Source organism: Mycetomoellerius zeteki, unplaced genomic scaffold, assembly GCF_001594055.1.
Source record: "Mycetomoellerius zeteki isolate Tzet28-1 unplaced genomic scaffold, Tzet1.0 scaffold74, whole genome shotgun sequence".
NCBI lineage: Eukaryota > Metazoa > Arthropoda > Insecta > Hymenoptera > Formicidae > Mycetomoellerius > Mycetomoellerius zeteki.
In genome coordinates this window covers 160,452-177,670 of record NW_017257764.1, presented here as the reverse complement: position 1 = coordinate 177,670, position 17,219 = coordinate 160,452, and the positions used below count along the sequence as shown (strand labels likewise).

General features: G+C 32.1%; 1 protein-coding gene across 1 annotated transcript; it reads left to right on the top strand.

The window, feature by feature from the left end:
- Positions 1-10,661: 10,661 nt before the first annotated feature.
- On the top strand, positions 10,662-16,852 carry LOC108729477 (uncharacterized). Its single transcript, XM_018458623.1, has 7 exons — positions 10,662-10,692; positions 10,831-10,957; positions 11,625-12,014; positions 13,238-14,215; positions 14,688-15,292; positions 15,377-15,924; positions 16,649-16,852. The coding sequence occupies exons 2-7, from the start codon at positions 10,893-10,895 to the stop codon at positions 16,850-16,852; spliced, it is 2,790 nt and encodes a 929-aa protein (XP_018314125.1). The 5' UTR covers positions 10,662-10,692; positions 10,831-10,892.
- The last annotated feature ends 367 nt before the right edge of the window (positions 16,853-17,219 follow it).

Here is a 17,219-nt window from a genome sequence, read left to right as displayed (position 1 = left end):
TTGAGTGTGACTTAAAGTATTATTCGGACGAGCCATTATATATACACCCCCGTCACCGTCGCCACTCGCCCCTGTAATTGATACCGGCTGGATGCCTTATCTGGATCGCCATGGTCGTGGCCGAACACAATTTTACGTGGCGGCCAACGGGAAAGCGACTTTTCCCTTCCGCCGCGCCACCCGCGCGCCGATTGCAATTGCAATTGTTAGCTGCTGTACATCGGTTTTGCCGCGGTGCGCGATACAAGCAAACGATATGAACGTATCTGAGACAATACAAATTACACGGCACGTATCACGCTTGTGTCTGATAAAAAGACATTAATACCGAAAGGAGAGCGAGCGATTTACTCGGAATTTTCAGCCAGTTATCATTCCGGCCTCGAGCACGGCAAGATTTTGCGATAAGTAACTTGATTCTGAAAAAAAAAATTCTTGGTATTTGTGACTACAATTACATGGTACAATAATTATGGTTATTACTGCTCTAATGTTAGAAATAATAATTATATTCTATATTGATAGTTTTATAAAAAAAATTGTGTGTATGGAGATGATAGGTATTGACTGATGATAGGTATAAGTATATTTATAAGTTAGCTTCATATTTTACGTTTTTTTTTGTATAAAAATAATGACTATAAGATATGACTATAAATTATAGTTAAATTATGGTATACCTAATAATTACTACTATTTTTATGGTAATAATATTTGTAGTTATTTTCGGTGTCAATTATATAAATGTAATTATTATTACTCATATTGTAGCAGTAATAATTATAAAAATAACCGCAATTATTATATCATGCAATTATAGTCACAAATACCAGACATTTTTCTCTCACAATCAGTGTAAAATGTCCTGCATACGGGAGAGCGAGTGTGTTTAAAGATTTTTATATATACTTAAAGAGCATTTGTGACTTTCCCGAACTAGAAACTTCCAACCAAGTTCCTTGACACGAATACGCGAATGCGTGCTGGAAATGTATTTTTCTCCGCGTTAATCGCTTCGGCTAATGCACGTACGAGTCAAACGAGGCTCTCGTCAATCCCGCGCGAGTCTTTCCTGCGTATTAAATCGCAAAATTGCAGGCTTCTCGCCACGCGACCTTAATAAATTTAATACGAGGGTGTCGGCTCGTTACTCAAAGTTCTCGGTGATGACGCCAGGCCGAAGCATCAAAACAGGAACTAATGGACCGTTGCATCGGGTGATATAAAAAAAAAGAGGGACGAGCACCCTCGGTTACTCGAATATCAGAGAACGCTCTTGCAAAGCCGGGGGTGTCGGCACGCTCCCATACACTCGGCATAACATAGCTAACATCTCGCCGCTATACTTTATTCGACTCTTCTGTGCTTTCCTGCCCGTAAATAAGTGAACGACTCGCGACATTTTTTTTCCTCTTAGGAACGAGTTTTCTGATTCTCTTAAGAACGTATTCCCTTAAAGGCCACGTACAAAATTTTTAGTTTTAATCGTAAGGTCTCAAGCAAATCGATCAATCACAATCACAAAATTGCGAACTCACGTTTTAAAACACTCGACTGTGATTAGCCGATTTAGTTACGGCCTTACGATTACGATTAAAATTTTTACGTGTAAATTAACATCAAAAATATAATTATTATATTTATTAAATTAATACAAAAATTTGGGACATGTGAAATGTGTTAAATTTAACACAAAATTTTTTACTGTGTACCAGAAAAAAAGAATTTATTTTTTAAACCTTTTTTTATTAATAACTTTTTACGAAGGATAGGCGCAGGATAAAACCTTTTCAAAGTCACTTAGAATTATGACCTTGATAATATACATATATCAAGATTAAGGTCATATCCCCTCGGTTTTTTTCTTTCGAAGCGAATATCATCGAAACTGTAAGAGACAGAAAAAAAATGTTTTGAATAAAAGTTGAATGGTTTGAAAAGTACTTTATAATATAATAATTAAAAAGAAAAACAGTTCACAAAGTGTGAACAAATTAATAACCATTGTTTAGAAAATCGCGTAAAGGCAATCTAAACGACGTGCAGCGACGTTACCATGTTCCCTTGCTCCCCACAATTTCCTAGTAGAAAGGAGGAAAGGGAAGGGTGCTTTGTGGTTGACGATAATGTGTTTCCTGGTAAGTAATTCTCCTGCAAACGTTCACGCGTGCGCATCTTTCCAATCGAATAGCTTAAATGACGCTCACAACATTGTCATTAAGAGAAAATTTAGTTCCAAATTGATGAAAGAAAAAATAATTGAGAGATTGGTTTGAAAAAACGATGGACAAATAGTGATATTGCTCGTCAATCCCATTATCTTTTGAAACAAAGAAAGATCTCCGATTCGGAACTTTCAAAAGTTACGAAACTTTGGTGATAAAAGGTCTGTTTTTTATTGCTGCACTCCGAACCAGTGCAATAAGTTGAAGTGAAACAAACGTATATTTGTTTCACTTCAACTTATTACACTGTACGTAATAGTTCAGAAAATGTGCAGCAATAAAAAACAGACCTAAAGAGAATCTCTTGATTCTCTTTAGATCTATTAGCGATAAGTTATTTTTTTTGCCGCTTAAATTTATCGTAAAGATGTAAAATCAATCTTTGAAAGTTGGCATTCTTTTTTATTTTATTATTTATTGACAGAAGGCAATAAAACAAAATTTTATAGAGAAAACTTATTTCCTTTAATGAGATTTATCGAGAAGAAAATGTATCCACTGTTTAAAGCCTGTATCACACTACACATTGGAGATTGAGGATTACAAATTAAAGACTAAAATTCAGCCAATCAGAACAAAACAGATTAAAATTATCTGATTAAATTCTAATTTCTAATTCGTACTCCTCAGTCTCCAATGTGTAGTGTGACAAAAGCTTAAGGGAATCTTAAACTGAAGACTGAATTTCGACAATTCTGACAGCACCGCTCTATTACCGATAAAATGCAACTGTGACACATAATACGATTTATGAACATTTATGATCATTATATTATATTTATGATCGATACATCCTTATATATACACAACTACTAATGTCACACGTATCCATACACATAAATTTTCATAACACCTTTTCGTATTGAATTAAGTGTCTATAAGTATAATTCTAAAAATTCGACATTGCTTATTCGTGTAAATTACTATAGCCTGGGGACTACAATTTTACATATAAGCACAGATTGTAGAGTCTTTCATCAAGCAAATCTTGTCAGCTTTAGATCCCATATTCGATTAAAAAAAGTGACTCATTACTTACTTTCATTCACTACTTTAAAAGCTCGTTATAAATAACGAGTTACTTTTTTTCAATAAATAACACGTAATGATGGTAAGTTACTTTTCAAAAATGACTTTTCCAACCTTAGCTTTTAATTAGTTATAGTTATCGTTATAAAAATTACAACGTCATTACCAATCGTTATTATAAAAAGTAACGATGATTATAAAAAGAAACGACAAAAGTAACGGTGTTACTTACTTCTCATCCTTGGACTTACAAACAATATATACGTTTAGTCGGTAAAATAGATGACTTTAGAGAGAATTCTCTTAAAAAAATTATAAGAAATATATAAACAAAAGTTAGAGGAATATATTTTCAATATTTGACAAATATTGATAATAAAGGATTCAGTTCCGATGATTTTGACCTCGTCATATGTTGTCAAAGTCATGACCCTGAGTGACTTTCAAAAAGCTTTCGCTCGCTATCGTTATTCGTTCAAAACTTATTAACATAAAAGTTTGTGTAAATATGCAATATAAGGGATATGCAAGGGGCATTTTACTCTCGAGTCACAGTGGGAGTCTTCGCGAGTCAGTGCGTTTAAGAAACTAGTCAACGCGAATCAACGAGTGCAAATAGCGAAAATAGTGCGAGGAATCAGTAGAGACCAGTGAAAATAAGGACCGAATCAAACCGAATCAGCGAGAGTTGAGCAACGATGTTTGTTTGACTCGAGCGTGAAATGCTCCTTATATACAGTTGGCTAAAAATTTAAAATTATTATTTAAAAATGTCTACTAATACAAAATAAAATTATTAAATCAAATTTATGCATTATAATTTAACATACTTTTATTATTTTACTCATTGTTTTATAATAAAATGGAAAATTGATGTAAAATGTTTGTAATAAGTTCTGTAAAAAAATATTTTTCATCAAATTCTTTACAAGAAAAGCAATCAAGAGTATTATTGTTCTCTCTCTTTTTTTGTCAAAGTAAACACCCTTCATTTAATCATTTTTATTATACCGATTTAAAATCTATCTATTAACATTAATATAGCAGAGAGATCTTAATCAAGAGACGTCCTAAAGATGTCCAGAAGATAGTCTACGTCTTAGGCTATCTCTCGGATAAAGTGTGTTGGATGGATAGAGCTACAAGATTTTTTTTTACGGAAGAGACTTCCGCCTTAATGTATCCGATGAATATCCAATTATTCGAATAAATAAATGAATAATGAATATAAGAATTAGAGAATTTTTTAATGAATCTTCGAGAAACGCAGCGACCTTTAAAAACCGTCCGCAGGGGAATGGCGGACGGAAAACCAGATCTGAAACAATTGTCGCGTGTACAACCTTTGACTGTAACCCAGATTACACTAATCGAACGCGATCTGCGCACACACACACGCGCGCGCGCGCGCACCGGTATTTACGTTAGTAATTTCATCGCTCGCGCGATCAACCATCGTGAGATGCGTTTATGCGCACGCTTTTTTCGCGTACACGTATTTTTGTGTGCATGCGTCTTGACCCTCTTAGATATAAGCGATCAACTAACTGGGTATTGTTTATCGCTGAATGAACATTCGAAATTGCTGTGAATTCACTGAATTCAAATTTTGATGAAATCAGAGTTAAAGATAGGTTCCATTTATATAAGAAAAATTTCATACAAAATCACAACAATAGAGGGTAATTTTGGGATCTCTATGAAGATATTATATATATACACTTCAACACATAAGTAAAGTTACAACTTACAAATAAATTTTATTATTCTTATTTATAGTAATTATACAATTTGCGAAAGTGAATTTGCAATTGAAGTTGAATTTACAGAAGCATAAATTTTTATTTATACGTAGTATTTACATTAGTCAATTTATATAATGTTACAAAATTTTTCTTAAATTATTTTATCGATGTATACTTTGAACGTAAAAATATAAATATTATATAATATTGCCAATATATAATGTTGCCATCATGTTTATATAAATTTACAAAAATTTGATCATTTATATAAAAACTGTAATATGTAACATTATGAAATATACTATTATTATTGTAATTTCCCATCTAATATAAAGATATAAAGAAAGAACAGTTATGTTCAAGTATTTAAAAATTTAGCTAGATGTACATATGTATAGATCCAAAAATAATTTTGTTACTATTAAAATAATTATGTATATAATATTTAAACGCCGATGACAATATGGCATAAAATTTTAACATCCTAGCAACTAGTTTAAGTGTCCTACATAATTCTTTCGATGGTCTACACAAAATATTATTTTCAGATCTGTACTGAAAAAAATATTTGTGTAAAATTACATGATTATGCTGGATCGGAAAAAAGCCAGCATAATCATGTAATTTTACACAAATATTTTTTTAGTATGTATCTAGCTAAAGTTTTAGATATTTTAGCAAAACCGTTCTTTCTGTTGTGTATATTTACATAATTAGAGATGAAAGTATTAATTTTTGTAAACGCAATTTTATATATTTTTATTACAAATTATGTAATTTTTACATATATTATTTTTATGTAATTTTATATAAAATTTAATATACTTTTTTTACAGTGTAGGAAACAAAACCGAATAGAATAGTAGGTATTTAGCGGTTAAAAGGATTCCATCGACACAAATTATCCTCATCGTACGTATAATCGAGAGAAAGCGAATTATTTTAAGCTGAGAGAGAGAATCATACGACTCTCCTCCCGTCGATCGATTTTCCTGTGGCTTATTTAAGTTTCGAAGACGTCTCGACAAGCATTCGGAATTTTGGTAGTAACGATCTCTCTCGATCTTTCGAGGGTGGACGGGCATGCAACAAGTGCTCGGAAGAGGCGGTTAAAAGTGAGAAAGGAGGGTGGCAGTAACAAGAGTCGGAGGGCAAGGGCGGGCAGAGTGGCGAAGCGACGAACTTGACACGAAAGCGACCGAACCACGCGAATGTACCCTAATGTGACGAAAGGTCTCTCAGAATATCCGCAACAGGCACACCGACGAATTGCGTCCGATTAAATCTTACACGCGGATGAATTTGATCGTGGCGTCAGCGTCGGTTGTTCATACAATCAATCTCAATAAATTATCTCTAAAGTTTTACAGTATTGTGATTTATTTCTTTATATCATTATAATTTTCAGTTCGCGGCACATTAAATTAAATTAAATAACGAGCCAAACTTTCGAGGTACGTTATATTATAGGTGCCACACGTTCAGCATATGTCTTTTATCAGATACCGCTATAAGACGCAGCATTCAAAATAAAAAGTAAAGTTTTAAACTCTATCTTTTTTTATAGTTTTAAAAGTAATTTCTTTTCAATGATGATATCGTTTTGATTAAAATGAGAGTAAACATAATATAATCATCACAAAATGTTTTAGAATATTTTTTACTTTGCGCCTCACTTAATACTTTTTTTACTTATTTCTAAATTTTTTTACTTCTTTTTTTTCTTCAAAATTTTCGCAGCATACCACCCAGATAACAAGCTATCGTCATTTTGACGTCAATGGTTGGTCATTATTGTGCTTTTTAATTATTGACAATTATTCCCATGAAAATAATGACACATTGTCAGTTTATGACGTTTATATACCGGTTATGTGGCTGCGATGTCATTTTTACGATGTTTGAACGTCATTTTAAACATCAGATTCGCATACGTCAGATTATCAGAATGACTAAGGATCTGAGCAAGGTCCTTTTTTTTTAAAGAAAAAAGATGACCTTAACTGAGTCGTAAAAAGTGAGAAAGGAGAGTGGCAGCAACAAGAGTCGGAGGGCAAGGGCGGAACGTAAGTCGTAGTTGTAGATTGATCAAAACATTGTGCGTTGACCTACGACTCACGTTTCACGACTCAGTTACGATCATCTTTATGCTAATTAATGACTTCGAATAGACAATATCTTACTATCTATAGGCAATGCATCACGGGCGTTACGGTACATCGATTGAAAAACCCTGCTCTACATGGATCTTGTTATAAATTTATTTTATCAAAGCGATACAGAGAAGAGATAAAAGAAAACTTGTATTTGATATGTACTGTACATTTTTAATAGGCAAGTTACTAAAAAAAATTTAGAATCTATAAAATTATTAATTTTTAAGAATCCTAAACTTATATATATATAACAGATTAAGTTGTTTGGATCGAACATAGAAAGCAGATGATATATTTTTAAACTATAAACTTTCTCCAATGTTCTCAAAAGTTCTCGGCTTGTGCTTGAAGCGCTTAGAAGCGGAATGCTGTGAGCAATAATAATGTGTTATACATAGAGGAGGAGGCAGTCTTTATTAAATGCGTAGGCTAATTAGCTCGGCTATATAATGAAACATTCCTTTGCACATGACTTAACACTACGACGATCGTAGACGGTTGTATAGAGAATTTTATAGCAACCTACATACTCGCTCTGCCACGGGACGTCCCTTTCAATCGCTTTAATGAAACATCGATTTCACTTCGACAAAATTTAACTCTTCTCTTTTTTCATGAAAGAAGAAGAATTAGGATTTCATTAGGAAAAACAAATTATTAGATTTCTAAACTTATTGTATTTTATTTTATGTATACAATAGCGAGCGAAAAAAATGCGGAAAATTAAATTCTTTATCATATATATATATTATTATTTTTTTTTTTTTTAAGTAAATATATCGATGCCTTTTTTAGATAAGTTATTTACAACACTCAACCTACGCATATTGAAAAGATTTAATTGTGACATAGAATGAATGAAATTATTATAAAAACTGATTTTTTGAAAAGCACGTGTTTTACTAATTTTCTTTTTCTTTTATTTATGTCTATATAGAAATTTAAATCAGTAAAAAATTAACTATAATATGAGAATATATTTTTAATACTTACCATTAGTTAGACCACTACGAGCTTTGATTACAACATTATATAGAGTAACTCCAGCAAATACGCCGCGCTGGGATTTACGCCGCAGAAGTCAGAAAAAATAGAAGGAGTGGGGGTAATTTTCCCGCAACCATTCTGTTACATGCCTTTATGTTATATTAGTATTGTATTATGATTTCAGCTTCTTATTGTAATATTAATGAAATTATTATGAGTTGAATCGATTTGTCACTGTAATAAGTAGCGCCCCATCATAAATTATAATCTACATAAAATGATTACTATATAGGGCGTATAAAAGACCTAGTAGTTATTTCGTGATACATCTCTGTAGAGGAATAAAGTAAAGCATGTTTTATAGCAAAATACAAGTGCTTTGCTTTCGTATTCTTTGTTTAGTTCGCTGTCTTATCTATTCCACCTGTTTGGGATATACGGCATTTTTAGCGGATGGGATTTATACCCAAAGTATACAAAGTGCGTAGATTGAATTCAATGCACTAAATGCAATGAATGTATTACATGTATTACATGTAAATATGTACATTATGTCATAACACTTGTAATATTAATATGTAGGAAAATTGTAATTATTATTTATTACTTCATATACATATTTATCATTTTTATTCCTTAATGAAACTTTATAAACTGTATTTTATAAGTTATTGTGTTATTTTATGTCTTATTTATAAGCATTGTTTGTAAATTTTTCATGAGCCATACATACCCTTCTCTCCCGCTATGAGTAGCCATATATCCCACCCTTATGGGTGGGATATACGGCAAAAATGCAAGGGTTTCAAAAAGTTCATTTTTTAATACGAAAAATAAATATTTCGGATTTCTAATATTTTTTTCATAGTAGTAGACAGTACAAAGTTTTTACTGATATAGTTCGTTTATTTTAAACATAATAAATAATACTTAATAAATTAAGTTTTCGCTAGGTGCGGCGTATATACCGGAGTTATCCTACATCTATACGGCACTCTATCAACCGATTTGTCTATCATTTCTTTCTTTCTTTTTTTTCTTTCTTTTTCTCATTATAGATAGTATCCAACTTTATGTCTTTAAAATTTTACTTTAAAATATTTCTTACATGTACGTTAAATTCATTACCTATAACGTAGTATCATCGAAATGTATAAAATCTGTAATATATAACAACGCAAAAAAGTTCCAAGAAATAAATCATCTACTCAAAATAAGTCAATCCGAGTAAATATAAATTATTTGTGTGTAAAAATATATTATAATTTATCATCTTTAGTATAGTACTGACGGATTAATAAATATTTTTTTTACAATAAAATCAGATGTTGGACGCAGGAATTTGATTGAAATAACATCAAGATAACTGAAGAAAAGACATAAATTTAAATAAGAAATTGATTTCCGAGATATTTATTTGAAAATAAAAGCATGATTGAAATTTGCAGAATAATATGGATCTTTTAGATACGTTATATTGTGACTTTGCCACATCAGAATTTTGATTTTTCCATACTTTATTTATTTATTAATCTATTTGTATAAACACATTTATCCACTGGACTGTCTCTCATAAGTTTACAACATATCCTTTATTCCACTTATTTTATTCTGTGTATTCTATTCGACACGTCACTAATTTTATTTTGTACTTATCCGACATTGTAATTTTATTATTAATGTAAGTTTTACTTAATTAATAGTTTAAGATTGTTTCATACTGACTGTTACTGTTATTTTAGTTTGAACTCTCAATTCAAATATTCTATCAAACACTGAAGACGTTCAGCTTTTGACATTTTATTCTTATTATTAGACTAAAGTTTCTTTGATTTGATATATCAGTCAGTTGAGATATTCATCTCAACAATCTGATTTTCGCATTATAGCGAAAATGATCCAAAGTAAAGGTCTAAATGTCTAAATTATTATTTGTTCTTTTAATATATTTTTACACATTAATTACACAATAATTTATGTTAGCTCGCATTGACTTTTTTAATATATTATGAGTAAATGATTACAAAATCAGCTATTATGCCGCTGTTGAACAATTATGTGGACATTAATTATATAAATAAGATAAAGGCGTATTTTTTGCTCACTATACTGTATCTTCTATTATTTAAAACATTTTGTTCTTCAAATTGCAATGATTAACTGGTATCGAGATTTTTCGAAACGTCAGCAATCTGCAATATGTTTAAGAACGGTTTAAACATAACAACGTAATTTTGTTAACTTGCGCAGTTTCTCTTTCATGTCCCTTCATCAAATTCCATTCCAAAACTCAGTATCACGAAATTCGTGCAGGGGCAAATGAATGGACGGCCGATAGGTATGGGAAACGCTAACTTTCGTGCAACGATCTCATGCTTGCGTAAAAACTAACCTACTGATCTGTCAAATCGAATTACCTTATGTATTTACGACGATTAAAAACTCCAAACGTATCTTCACATCGATCGTCGAATTATAATGATATCTAAAGTGACATCAAATTGTGTTACGTTTGAGATGTAGATAAAATTAAATAGCGCTCACGAGAAGGTTATTATATTTTTATCAGATTTCTTACTTCAGTATATTTCCAAAAACGTAATAAGTAATAAGTAATCGCGTTTGTATCGAATCTGTATTTTTGATTGTATTTCTGATATTTGTGTGGAGTATTATTATATCTTTTAGTGACGGAAACAAGTCATAAAGATCGCATACACGTACACGCATACATTTGTGACTCTACTATCATGGATTTTGAGGATATTAAAGGTGGGGAATGTTCATCTTCGAATCTCTTCAACGTCGTACGTATGTAAGTTTATCAATGTTTTAATTAATCGTAAATACTAACTGTTGAAGACTAATGATCTAAAGAAATTAGACAAAAATTCAAAGAGATTATGTTTATTATATAAAATACATATTACAATACATTATATAAATATGTATAAAATACGTATATGTATAAAATATGTATATGTATTATCAAATGAGAAAGCCTACAGCTCTACTGATCTAGAAATCTAACAATTTGAGAATCCAAAGATCTCGATATCTAAAAATTTACGCGTTTGCAAACGTGCAGATACAAATGTCTGAAACATCATATATCTATATTATCAATACTGGATTAATTCTATTTATGTCATACATTAATTCTGGATCAAAAAATTTGAAAATCTGAAACCTTAACGTTTTGTGCATTTAGCGCTTTAATCTTCCAAAGCCAGTGTCACCCTATGCATGGGAGATTAAGAATTCCGAATTGACGATTAGAATTCTATCAGTCAAATAATTTTAAATTCAAAATTTCTTTTCGGTCTAATTGGTTGAACACTAATTTCCATTTCGCAATTTTCAATCTTCAATGCGCATAATGACATGGACTTAAGACCACATGGATCTCAAGATTCAAAGAATTGTAACGCATTCCGCGATTAGTAATTAATTATGAAAGTTGCATTCACGTTATCTCGCAGACGCGAGAGTGGTTTCTCTCAAGACACGCAGCATCGACAACGTAATTCGCCGCGTAAGAGGCTCAAAGTAGCGCGAACGTCAGCATCACTTATGATTGACCAGCTGAAGAGTGTTTTTTGGTATCCTGGCGATTTTCTGTCATACATACGAATGCGTCGAAACTGGCGTCCGGAATTCTTGATGAGGTATCTTCGCGATAATCGATGTAGTTGTAACGACAAATGCGACACGGTATTACGACATGATAAAAGAAATTTGGTCCCGGAAGTCCCAAAGATCTATTCCATTGGCTTGCATTGTGGCGCGAGAAATTTGAGCGACAACGATTATCTCTCAAGCTCGTATGACACGATAAGCAACTTGAAGAAACGTTTCAATATTGATCGCAGGTAGTAACATTTCTTGATGAATTTCATATCAACTTGACACTTGAAAATAGAAGAAAGAAAACATTTTCAAATATAATTAGATTTAGATACACCGCCGGCCAAAAGTTTGAAACCTATTAATTGAAAATGTCCACTATATGAAATGAAATCAAACTTATGCATTGTGATTGAACATATTTTGGTAATTATGCAGTATAAGGGACCATCCTCCAAACACAAATTCTTTGCTTTAAAACCACATTTTTTTCTTTTAAAACGCAAATCCTATGTTTTTAAAAATACAAATTCTCTGCGTTAAAAATACAAATTCTCTATGCTCTAAAGACACAAAAATTATATAAGAAAATATTTTGTGTTGTTAAAGCAGGGAAATTTGTCTTATCGGAGCGCAGTCATGTCCAAAAGTTAGGTTTTATTGAAGAACCTTTTTTTGTTAATAACTTTTTAACGAACAACGAGCGACGGCTAAAATTTATTCAAGGTCACTCGGGGTCATGACCTTAACAACATATGTCAAGGTCAAGGTCATTGGAGAATGGTCCCTTATATTGCATAATTATCCAGAAAATATTGTTTGCGCAAAGAAAATTTTTTATAAGAAAACACTAAAGAATATTAAGTTCTTTTTTATCAAAGTAGTTACCATTCTTTTTGCTAATCTAAATAATCTAACTGCAAGTTAATTAATTAATTTAGTTTATTTTTTCTAACAGGAGACTCTTTCAATCATCTTTTATAAAATAGTCTACATAGTTCTATAAAATAATCCTTATTTTGGAAAAAAAAAAAGGTTTTATGATCGTAGTCCGTTTCCTCGAAATTAAATATAATGTTACGTCAATCACAACTGTGCTAAATATAATACCTATTTATTTTCAAACTAAGAAAAAATATTAAGTGAAGCACGAATCGAACTTTTAAGTAGTATTTTACTGGAATATTCTTAAACTTTACATCTATGTAATTTCAAACTTTTGCTCGACAACATATGTATGTGTATATGTATATATTTCAAGTGTTTCAAGAGAAAGCTTCAATTTATACATATTTTAATCGTTGCAAACATAGCTGTTATTGTATGAGGTATATCTAAAAGTAATCCTATTACCTAAAAAGATTTTGACTTATATTACATTATAAACTCCATAATTTTACCGTTAAACATTATGTTAATATCACATTGGAAATTGTGAAGGAATTATATTTTTGCAATAATTTTTCAGACCTATGATCATATGCAAATATTGGATCACACAATCAGCTCCAACATCAAGCTTATCAACAGTTGCTATGTCGCTTAAAGCGCATACAGATCGCCAGACAATGATAATCGATTGTACAGAATCGATGGAGATCATCCGTAAATATAATCAAACTCAAGAGAGTAATGATAATTCTCATCATAATCAATTATATAAACATGTTGAAGAGAAAAAAATTGCATCAGACATTTTGCGGAATGATCGTGCCATTGACGATCACTCTTTTATACCTGATGGCAGTAAGGATCCTTTTATGAGGAAAGATCATAATTGTGATAGTTTTCGTATGACTAGAGATGCACAAATTCAAACCTCGAACAAAAAGAATTTGCGACGCAGAAAAATTAAGAGAAAATCGAAGCCTGCTACTGAAAGAATCTCTTATCGGAAACATTACAATAACGAGCCGCGAATTGCCACGGATTTTCGTATTGGTTCGCATAGTTCAAGTAGACAAAGCCATCACGATGAGCCATGGCTGCGCGTTCGAGTTCTGGAGAACAAGCGCGCCGAGTATATCAATAAATTCACGGCCGTGAATCGGCAGATAGAGGAGATAACGGCAACGCTACGAGATACCTGCTGCAGTGACGAGAGCTCGCGAAATAATCTGGAGAATTGTGATGAATACTTTTCATCAATATCCGACGACACGAAAGTAAATTGGAGTGGCGTCGAAAACAAGTCGACAATTGTAAGAGAAAAAAATACGTCGAAAGAAAAGAATGGTCTGGTAAACATTAAAAGGATTATTGGAGAATTGAAAAGTGACACAAGTAAAAATGTGTCCGAGATTTTGCACGTTAATAGCAATAATAATGAAATAGTCTTCTCTGCAAAGGACGTTATTTCTTCTTCGAGAAATCCAAACGATTCTTTCGGACGTGACATTGTTCGAGCGATGGAGACAGTTTATTCTTCAAATAGGATTTCTATACAGTAAAAAATATTTGTGTTAAAATCGGTCCTTGTTAAAATTTTGGTGTTGAACTTTTAACACATCCGAGTGTTAATTTAACATAATATGATTACTTATTTAAATAGATTTGTGTTAAATTAATATTTAAAACTTCTTAGTCATTAAAAACAATGCAATTTATAAGTGAACCAATAACATAAAAATAATGTAGTTTTAAAACGTAAATTTTTAGATATATGAATGAAAAATGAATGTATGTGTTAATTTGACATATTATAAATGTTAATTTTATTGAAGAAATATGCTTCCATAATTTGTTTCTAAATTTGAATCAAAATGTTACATTTTTTTGTATTAATTTTCATATAATGTTTGTGTTACATGCTAGAGCATGTTTATCTTTTATTAAATTAACACAAAAATTTAATCGGACCGTTTGGGACGAATGAATGTGTTAAATTTAACACAATAAAAAATTTTTCAACTGTGTAGGAACAAGAAGGCGAAATATCATTTTATCAAACAACTGTCCCTCGATCTAGATGTAATAAAGAACGAGAACGATGAGCTTCAGGAATTCTCTATCAAAAATGAATCCTTTGACAAAGTTTATCTGAAAAATAATTTTACAATCTTAAATAATGATACGCACAAAAAAGATTTAGCTGAAAGTCCTATCGATTTGAAAGAATCGAGATATTATAAGAAGACCTTTGAGGAGAAGGTAGGCGAGGTAGCCATTCTAGAGGACATCAAGAGAAGAATCGATAGAGACTTCGATGATCCCCCAGGTGAGAGGAGCGAGAACGACACGGAGGATTTTTGCACCATTTCCCGGAAAAGCAGTAATTTTCGTAACAACGTCATCGATGTGCCGTCAGTGACGATAATCGAGAAATCCAAATCCACGCCGTTGATCGTCGCAACGAATCTCGAGCCGACCGAGATACAAATTCACGGCTCAATGTCAGTTGGTGCTATGAGCGAGTGCTCGAACAAGAATTCTGCCCTTTCCAAGTACTTCTCCTGCACGCAAATTCCGAGCTTGGTTTCGTTAACGGAGAACGAGGACGAGCTTGCTGTCAAGACTGTGGATAGTATGATTGAGTCGCATTCGAACTACCATTATTACGATTCGCGTTCGAACTTCAGTCTGAATAATTATTCGCTCTCGAACTTAGACTCCAGTCTCGATTGTTCGTGTTCCAGCTTCGAATATATCTCGCGTTTCAATCCATCCGCGCAATACACCACTCCGAATAAATCTTTAATTGGAATGGTAAACAAGTCGGACGACACGTTTGAGGTACCCAAAGGTCGCGAGAGTGTCGCGAAGAATAGAATTTGTAATTGGGAACATCCTCCTCTTGAGAAGAGCGGAGAGAAAGAATGGCGAACTGGGAAACGGTATACGGCCGATTCCACGTTTGAGACGTCGAAGTCGTCGAGGTACGTCGGTTCGATAGACTCGGGCGTATTCAGCTCATCCCTAATCGATCCTTATCCCGCCGAGAGGTCCTTTTACGCCGGCAAATCGAAGTTTGAAAAGAAACGTCGCGCCGAGAAACTCGATGGACCGTCGACTGCCGTTGATTCCGGCTCGGATAGTAGTTATACCAACGACACGCTCGATCGGAAGGTGAACGACGTCGTGAGAGACCTTACGAAGAATCTGATACTTTGCGAGAGGAGGGCGAAAATGAAGCTGAGAGCGAGATACACGCGTTACGTATGTATTCACGTAGAAATCTTGTAGAGAAATTTTTACTGTAATTTTGTTATACCATAATTACTGATTTTCTAATGATCGTCATATTAGTAGACGATTTTATATTTTACAATTTATTTTATTAACTACCAAATATCAGATTTATATGTATAATATGACCATCTTTGTTGTAATTAATTGAAATAGTGGCATACGCAACATATTATTTACCTAATTATCTAATTTTCAGGCGTTGGTTGATATATACATATACAATATGTACGTACATCTATATCATCTATACATATATATATATATACAATATATAATATATATAATATATATACATATATGTACATATATATATATATACACATATACATACAGAGTGTCCCATTTTAAATAATGCATTAAGTTTTCTTAAAAACTATGGTAAATACGGAAAAATGTTTTAAACAGAAGTTGTATAATTCGGAGGGGGACATAAGAAAGTGTCATTGATTTGACTTTGAATGGCATCGTTAAGGTCAGGTCAAGGTCAAATCAAGATCAAGTCACAAAATGGAATACTCTGTACTTTAGATATATAGAAATAAAAATAAAAGCTGTATTTATTTATATGTTGAAAAATAGTTATCATTTTCAACCATTTGAAAATCTATCGATAAATAAATCCGTGCGTTTAATAATATCTGTGATCAGGATTTGTAAGTGCGCATCTAATTCGCGATAACGTTTCCCCTAGCCTCAAGACATCCTGTCGCATGCTTACAAATTTAGCCGAAACCTCTACGATACTTGCTGCAACTTCTTCAACTCATCTCAGTCGTCCACCGAAGACGAGAGAATCGTCAGTATCTCCACGCCGTCACTCTTATCTTTATCGGATTCCGAAATTGAAGATTATGAATCGAGACGTCAACGTCGTTCAAATTCAATTCAAATATGAACCTATAACAAAACCTATGACAAAAAGGCGAAACCGCGTATTTGTTTATACTATTATTGTATAATTCTATTTAGTAAACATTGACGTTTGACGTATTTCCTAGCTCGTTTATCTCTCGTAAATAATGATAAGAATAATTATAATTATGTTTATTACTGATAATAATAATAATAATATTAATTTTAATTGTTCGTAAACATGAATATTATACTCAACGACACTTTAAATAAAATATCATTATTCTAGGGTTATTCTATCGTTAGACTATCGTAAAGAAAAGTCTATATACAATCAAATATAAATATACATAATTATATACAATATATTTTCATGTAAATATTTTTATTTTCTTTTTCGTGTATAATTT

Coding starts and splice junctions, on each gene's coding strand:
- LOC108729477 (XM_018458623.1), top strand. CDS start 10,893: ATGGATTTTGAGGATATTAAAGGTGGGGAATGTTCATCTTCGAATCTC. Junction 12,015..13,237: donor CGTTTCAATATTGATCGCAG/GTAGTAACATTT, acceptor ATAATTTTTCAG/ACCTATGATCATATGCAAAT. Junction 15,293..15,376: donor TGCTGTCAAGACTGTGGATA/GTATGATTGAGT, acceptor TCTCGAACTTAG/ACTCCAGTCTCGATTGTTCG.